Source organism: Protobothrops mucrosquamatus, unplaced genomic scaffold (assembly GCF_001527695.2).
Source record: "Protobothrops mucrosquamatus isolate PMUCROS unplaced genomic scaffold, P.Mucros_1.0 scaffold80, whole genome shotgun sequence".
Lineage (NCBI taxonomy): Eukaryota > Metazoa > Chordata > Lepidosauria > Squamata > Viperidae > Protobothrops > Protobothrops mucrosquamatus.
The window spans coordinates 356,405-364,902 of NW_015386457.1; the positions used below are offsets into that span (position 1 = coordinate 356,405).

At 43.5% G+C, this 8,498-nt stretch overlaps 1 protein-coding gene across 1 annotated transcript in view; it reads right to left on the reverse strand.

Moving 5' to 3' along the window:
• The window catches only part of PPP2R2D (protein phosphatase 2 regulatory subunit Bdelta), a 44,734-nt gene extending 37,964 nt beyond the window's left edge, over nucleotides 1-6,770 (reverse strand). Inside the window, exons 1-2 of the mRNA XM_015812383.1 lie at nucleotides 6,666-6,770; nucleotides 6,326-6,412 (exon numbers count right to left, since the gene is read on the reverse strand). Coding sequence (XP_015667869.1) covers nucleotides 6,326-6,412; nucleotides 6,666-6,672 — 94 coding nt within the window. The 5' untranslated portion in view covers nucleotides 6,673-6,770. The remainder of the gene's footprint in view (nucleotides 1-6,325; nucleotides 6,413-6,665) is intronic.
• Nucleotides 6,771-8,498: the final 1,728 nt, after the last annotated feature.

The following is an 8,498-nucleotide window of genomic DNA, read 5'->3' on the forward strand; positions in this document are numbered from 1 at the left end:
ATTTCACAAGGAGGGACTCCACACCGTCTATCTGAGGCACAGTGGTCTCCCTAGGACGGAGGCTCTCCCTTATAATGACCGCTACCCCCCCGCCCCTACCCCGGGTCCTCGGCTGATGGAATGCCTGAAAACCTGGTGGGCAGATGTCTACAAGAGGGACTCCTCCCTCGACGCCCAACCAGGTCTCAGTAATACCCGCACTCTGTTTTATTTTTTATCAGTCTGCTTGGGGGTTATATAGGACCCAGGGGCATTTTTGAGATGGCACTTTAGAGCATTTTAATTTAATTATTAGAATTTTTAATTTCAAACAAAGTTAAATGTGTGAGACAGTACAATAGGTACTTAAAAAAACACACACACCCAGCTATTGGTACTTACAGAGACATACAATAAAATCTATTTTGAATGTGTATGTTGAAATCAATTAACACATTAGATAAGTAGGCCCTAGATGAGCAAGGTATGTGGCAAAATAAAAATTCCCTCCCCAAAGCACTCAATTATTCTGTAGCTTGAGAAACAAAAGCACTTTCTCCTAGATGCCTGTTTGTCAAAGTACAGAGGAAAATATAATGCTTTGAATGAACAATGTCTTACTAGTAAGTCATTTCTGTTCAAAACATGGGTAGGCAATCCATACAATCCATTCGCCAAAGTACCTACATTATACTAGAATGCACGCAGCCATCCTTCTCTACGAGTATGTGGAGGGAGCAAATGTAGCCTTCAGCATTAAAAATTTGCTGGATTGTAAACTAGATAATGGATTGCCAAATAGTTGGAAAACTTTATAATGGAATGGAAGATGAATAATTTTTATAAACTATAAACTATACAGAACTTAGAGAACTTGTGTTACCAAAGGAATGAGATTTCTTGGTCTGAATATATTTCATCCTGGGACATTTTTATAAGAGATATATAATTATTAGACCTGTTGTTTGCTTAGAACAGTGGTTCTCAACCTTTTTAATGTCGTGACCCCAACCGGTCGTAAGTCGAGGACTAAACCGGTCGTAAGTCGAGGACTACCCAACCGGTCGTAAGTCGAGGACTTTCCCTGCCCGGGAGCACCGCGCATGCGTGGTTCTGCCCCCTGCGCCGGCCGAGGCGTAGCTGGCAAGCGGCAGAGACGGAGCAGGCCGACCACCAGCTGGCCCAGCCCAAGGGAAGTAAGGCACCTGCCGGAAAAGGGGGGAAAAATGGACAAAAAATGGCGGACAAAAAAAATGGCGGACAGCCTTGCTTGGCGACCCCCATGAAATGGTCGATCGACCCCAAATGGGGTCCCGACCCACAGGTTGAGAACCACTGGCTTAGAATAAGCTGCATCTTTCCTTTCTATTGATATACAAAAGCAAGCAAGCTTTACATTTATAGAACATAAAGTGACAGAGGAATGGGCATATAACTGAGCAGCCTAAAATGTCTTACTATGTTATCCTGTATATTTATCAAAATGATAGTTCCATTTGTGACAGGAAGGTTTATAGATTATGTTAAAACAATTATGTTCACAATACATAAGATACAAGCATGAACATGTGGCCAATATTTACTAACATATGTACACTGGCCCAGCCACCATTCTCATTTCACCTGGAGGTCACAATATAGCATCATTAGTGTATGTAGGGCAATGGTTCTTAAACTTTGCAGCTCTGCAATTCCCTAAAATGGAAAGTGAGTTTTGACCATCTCAATAAATGAAAGCATCGATCATATTGGTATTGGGCAAAAATATTTTTAAAATTTTAGTCTATACACCATAGGATTATCATACTCTGAAATACAACTGTTCCTTGCAGGTTTGCACAAACAAAATGACAGCCAAAGATCAAAGTGACTTTTGACAATGCTCTTGCTTTGCTTGCCCTGGCAAAGAAGGAGCAATGTCAAAACTTGCTGCTGTTCTGGTTGGGCAAACATGCAGCTGAATTGCAAAGGCAAAGCCCAAAGGGAGTTTTAACAGCGCTTGAACTTTACCTGCACAAGTCTGAACAGGTAATGAACATTTTGACATCTTTCTAAGTTGCTTTTGACCTGTTGGAGTTAACAGTCTGAGAATCCCTGCTACAACAGGACTTCTCTGCACTAACAAATGTTGCATGCCTTCAAATAATAGAACAGCAATCAGAAGTCAAGGCAGTCTGTCTTAGTTTGGCAGAACCAAAATAATCCTGGATGACATCCTGAAACCTGCCTTTGTGGTCACTCTCCTCTCTCTCCCACACTAGTAGAACACCTACATGGAGTTTGAATCACATACACACAGATGCAAACTCACTTTATGGGAAAGACAAATTAAAAAATTCAAAACTTAATACAGATGGAAGATTGCATTCTTGGAAAACTACATACACATAAATAACTGAATCCAATTAAATGTAGCAAGCTGGCAATTTACAATATACCATGCATTTATGGCAGAGATAGCATTGTAGGCTATTTAGTAGAAGTTATATTTCATGAAAAAGTTAATAAAGTTAATAAACTATTTTGTAAAGACTTGCTTTAAAACAAGTTGCTTGAAAAGAAGTTTATATTTTCTTAGGCTAATATTCTATATTCTTATTGTAATTTCACTTTGAACTCATTTGGATTTATTGCAGACTGAACATGCATAATGTTTTTACATTCCTATGGCCCAATATTAACTTCAGTTTAACATTATTACTTAAGCTCCTTTAAGATGCACAGAATTTCAGTATGAGTAGGGAAGCTTAGGATGTGATCCACAAATTGGAAAGAAACATGATGAGAGTAATTTCATAAACATCCATATATAATTTAACCTTGAATAGTCACGATGTCATGTACTTGATCCTAAAAGCCCTGGTTCTTAAACAGAATACTTGCATTGTAATTTCATTTTTCATGTCTAGGGTTCTCATGCTGAAAATAATATATTTCTTATATTGGCTTAAGTAACAAAAAACAAGACAAAACTGTAACCGTTTATGAATATATCATGGAAACAAACATACCTTCCTTATGAAGCCCCATGAATGATTTCAATTTTTAACAAAAAATCCTATATAGGTAATCCTCGACTTACAATCACAATTGAGCCCAAAATGTCTATTGTTAAGTGAGATAGTTGTTAAGTGAATTTTGCCGCATTTTATGACTTTCCTTGCCACACTGCAGTTTGTAAGTTAGTAATCCAGTTGTTAAGTGAATCTTGCTTCCCCATTGACTTTGTTTGTCAAAAGGTTGCAAAAGATGATAAGTATGAACCAGTTGCCAAGCATCTGAATTTTAATCACATGACCGTAGGGATGTTACAAAAGTTGTAACTGTGAAAAATGATCATAAATCATTTTTTCAGTGCCATTGTAACTTTGAATGGTCACTAAATGAAATGTTGTAAGTCAAGGACTACCTGTACTGCATATTTTCAAATATGAACATTTTAGGATCAAAGCATCGATTAAATGCACAACAGACCATTTTTGTTCAAATGGCATGTCTTACTGCAAGTTGCAGCTTGCCTCTTTTAACTGCACCTCTGTAAATTCTGAAAGCAGGTCTATTGCTCCCCAGATGTGTAAGCAAGAGGCACTACACACAAACCTAAGTTTAATATAGTATATAGTAGCACCAATCGCTTTTAATATATTCCCTCAAAATTACATAATCATCACCAAAGGCAATGTGAAGTTACATTTTCAAATACCATAAAGACAGTCTACATTACAATATATTATCATTTAATGCATAGTTGGTGCCCATAAATCTTCTATCTAAATAAAAATGTAAATGTTCGTTTGTTCAAAATCTTAAATCTCTGAAAGTTCTTCCACCGATTGCTTTGAAATTTTGACACAACGTTGCATTCGAATACGCGCACGTTTTTATATACCTACTATTATATAGATGTCACACCTGTGACACAAACATGCGCTTTCTCTTTTCTTTCTTTTCCATTTAACCAGACTGAGCCACAGCAACGTGTGGCTGGGTACAGCTAGTCATAAATATATTTAAAATTTTTTGGGGAACAAAGAAGCTTCAAAATGCTGACTCAGTATGTTTCAGTAGGCTAGACCCCTGGTCTGCAGACTGGCACCAGTCTGCAGCATGCCAGCAACCAGTCCACACAAACAAGCGAAGCCCCATCTGCGGGATGCAGGCAGCATGTGAAACCACCCCCCCTCTGGTACATGGAAAAACCTTTCTCCACAGCACCGGTCCTTGGTGCTCAAAAGGTTGGGGGCCTCTGGGCTAGACTGTTCCTTTAAATGTAAGGAACAACTGGAGAGAGAACAAGTTATGTGGCCCTAGTATTACAGAAAAGGCAACAGCGCTTAACATTCTTAATAGTATGGATTCCTAGTACAATGATAAGACCAGGTGCTTATACATATAATTCCGGCTTCTTATGCAACATAGCTGGAATTGAACAAATATGAGTGGGGCTATTTTTTTTCTTCTATAAATAGAACTCCAAATACTATTCTCCACATAAGTATTAGCTATGCTCAATAGGAAAGCATGTAGACAGCTTGTTACTAGCATTACATGGCTGTCTGCCATTCAATTACAGAACTGTGTGAAGGCTATCAAACGTCATTGTGGTGTCTAAAAAGAATACATGTATAAGAATGCAGTATTACTTTCTTTCCTATGAAGCGCTCTCCTCTCAGAGTTAAATAATGGGAATAGTTCTTCTACACTTACCATCATGTTACAAACTGCAGTATGCACACCCTAATGATTCATAGAAAAGGGTTTTTAAATTATGCATAGTGAGAAAAGAAGCATTGCTCAAATAAACTGTTTCTTGGATTACTTGTCACTTTTGCAAAACATGTGTTCAACAAAGTATGAAAACCCCTTATCTACAGACTTGTTTATAAAATACAAAAGAATTCAATTCTATTTGAAAAAAATCAGATATAGTATTCCGAAAAGGACACTATTTTCACTGTTAGTATTTAAAGCTGTTTCAGTACTTCATCCAGACCACACCCTATATTATTCTCTCCCCTCTTTTCCTGGAATAGTTCTAAACTCCAGCAAAGTACAAGTAAATTAAAATTAACATCTTTCAGATAGTATAAAGATACCTGTTTTCAAAAGTACATTTGAGTATATCAAAGATAACCTGAATAATCATAGTTCCAAGAAGTGATGCAAAGAAAGATAATCAGCAATTTAGAACCTGAAGCAGTAATTTGCTTGCTATTCTAAGTAAATTTGCCAGGTAATAAATCCCAATGAATTTAGTTAATTATATCTCTCACATATGTTAGAGGCTAAACTAATAATGCAGGTAAAGGTTATTGTTGCTCCAAACTGATTCAGCTTAATCAACATATTAAGAGTAAAAATTTTGCATTGCCAGAAAGAGTCTCATGTTTTAATCATTAAATTAAAACCAAAGAGCTGCATTATCAATTAGAACCAGGAAATACTGACAGCTATTCTAATCACTCCTGCATTCTTCTTTCCTTCCATTATCCAATTCTAGTGTCATTTCTCCAGAACATAAAAAAGCTTTTTTGTAGAGATGACAGCAACTTAGTCAGACCCTGCATCCCCACTCTTTTCCCAGGGACCAGAGGTATGGGGAAAGAATTATACAAAAACAAGCAGGCATCCCTGTATTGACAGATTGATAAAAGTTTTCAAAGGCTTAAAGTGGCCTTTAAGCCTTTGAACACTTCATGGCCTCCAACTTGGTCATGAAGCTACCGGACAGCATCTCTCATAATTCCTGCCCATTTAGGTTCTTCAGAAAAATGGGGGTTCCAAAACCCTGCAAATCTCTTGGACATAGTTTTTTATTGCAGCTAGGATTGTATAAATCATGCTACATTCATCATGAAGAAAAGGCTACGACTCTTGCAGCTCCGCACCCAACACTGGCTGCCACTGCCAAGCAGCATAGTAATAATAAAGGAGAATATTTGTAGCTCAGGGTTGACACACTCTGAGCTTTACTTGCAGACGTTTCATTACCCCAACTAGGTAACATCAGTGCTAGCGAAGCAGCACCGTCTCTTTACTTGCTGAAGAAATAAGGAACATTCCCTCCTCCCCGCCCCCCCCCCATCATGTGGTCCGGGACTTAAACCATCTCCGAAGGTGGAAGTATCGCCTGGGAAAGGGGGAAAAAGCATTCTACCCGGAAAAAAAAGGGGGGCAAAAATAGCTATTTCAGCAACCTGCCCGAAAACCCAAAGGGCCGCCCCGAAGATGCCACCTGCGGGAGGTGGAGAAGAGCCTGGGACGGAGGGAGGAGAATGGAGAGAGAAAAAGCAAAGGCCTGGGACGGCCTCGCAGGCGCCAGGGTCATTCGCGACACCGCATTTACCTTCGGCCACGTCCTCGTCGATCGCTCCCTTCACCTGGGAGAAGCACCACTGGAAATCGTTGCCGCCGCCGCCTCCGGCCACCCCTGCTGGAGATGGAAAGCGTCGTGAGCACGGATCGAGCCTGCACAAGCCTCAGCCTCTCCGGCCGCCGAAGAGGCCCGGAAGCCGGCCAGGCCCTATGAGCTGCCCAGCCCATCTCCGCGGGGGCCGCCCAGACTCCGCTTGGCCCTCCAAGGCCACCTGCGGGCCCGGGGCCTGCCTCCGCCCGCCAAGGCAAGGACGGCAGCCAATGCCGCCGCGACCAGCGCCGCCGCCGCCACCACCACGCGTGCCCCTTACCTGCCATGTTGCGCGGCGTGTGCCTGGCGGAGACCGCCGGCTGCAAAAGCCCGCAAAGCGGAAGAATCAACCGGGACGGATGGAAAAGCCGCTACAAGCGCCTCCGCCGCTGCTGGAGCTGCTGCTGCTGCTGCGGCTGCCGCCACAGCCAGCGCCGACGACGCCGGAGGTTCGGGGGTTTCAAAATGGCGCCCATTGCCGGTCAGCCTGATCCGGTGACGTCATCCTCCTGCCAGCCTCCGCCGGCCGGGAAGGGACCACGGGCCGCGGGATGAAGCTCGGGAAGTTTCACGCCGGCCTGGCGGGCGGGCGAAGGAGAGGTCAGGGCTTTGAGGCCGAGGCTGCCAGCGTTGCCGTCACGCGGGCTGAGGCGGCTTCCCGCGGAGCCACAGAGGGAAGCTCGGGCGGGCGCCTTTCCGCGAACCTCGAGGACGCCGACTTCACGCGCCCAGCAAATCTCGCCCGCCAGAGCCCACGGGACTTGGGATGGGGCGGGGGCGGGGCTACCTTTGGGGCCCGCCCCCTAGCGCTCAAACAATTTTCAATTGCCGTCGGTGGGTGGGTAGCGGGAGGGTCGGAACCGTGGAGGCTCTCTGCTGTTGTGGATGGCCGCGCTTTCCCCCCTTCCTATTGCACATTCAACCCGGGGCTTCAGCTTTTAAAACTGCGGGACTGCTGGAGCAGTGTTTCTCAACCTTGACAATTTTAAGGCATGTGGACTTCAACTCCCAGAATTCCACAGCCAGCATTGCTGGCTGTGGAATTCTGGGAGTTGAAGTCCACATGCCTTAAAATTGTCACGGTTGAGAAACACTGTGCTGGAGGGAACAAAATTCCCTCACTGCAGAATGGCCTTTATTGGTCGACTCCGGGTATCTTCATGAGCCTCTCTCTTCCTGGCAACGCTTCTTTGCCATCGCTGCCTTCACGGATGCTTCCTTCCCCAACTTCCCAGCCTAGCCTAGAGCCCTGTGATTCTCTGGACCTCTTCCAGCATCCAAGCTTAATCAGCTCTGATTTTGCTCAGTTTCTGAGACTAAAGTTTGCCAGGTGCTGCCATCTGCTGAGGCTGCCTTTTTTTTTTTTTTAAGCAACAAGCAAAATACAAGATTTTCCTCAGGCTAAAAAGAAGGTGCTCCGTTAAACCCAAATGCCACCGCTCTTGGGGATTACATAGCTGCATCCGTGTGGTTTTTCTGGGCAATAATATGAAACGGTTTTGCAGCATTTTTTTTTATTACTTAACAAATCTTCAAATTAGTCTTGCGGACAAGTCCATGTGGTTTCTTGGCAACATTGTTTAGAAGTGCTTTGCCATTGTATTCTAGGATCCAAGTGCTTAGACATTTCAATCAGTCTTGCTTTAGGGCAGTGGTTCTCAACCTTTTTAATGCCACGACCCCAACCGGTCGTAAGTCGAGGACTACCGAACCGGTCGTAAGTCAAGGACTTTCCCTGCCCGGGAGTGCCGCACATGCGTGGTTCCGCCCCCTGCGCCGGCCGAGGCGTAGCTGGCGAGCGGCAGAGACGGAGCAGGCCGACCACCAGCTGGCCCAGCTGGAAAAGAAAAAAAAAAATGGCGGACAAAAAAAATGGCGGACAGCCTTGCTTGGCGACCCCCGTGAAATGGTCGATCGGCCCCAAATGGGGTCCCGACCCACAGGTTGAGAACCACTGCTTTAGGGTTTGAGCAGCATAAGCTGTAAATAGAACAAATAATCAGAAAGTTATATTTCTGTATTATAAATACACATTCTAAATAACCCGGTATGCATTTGTTATAAAGCATCTGAGGTTAAGATTTGTGAAGTAAGTACAAGGATCTACATGATG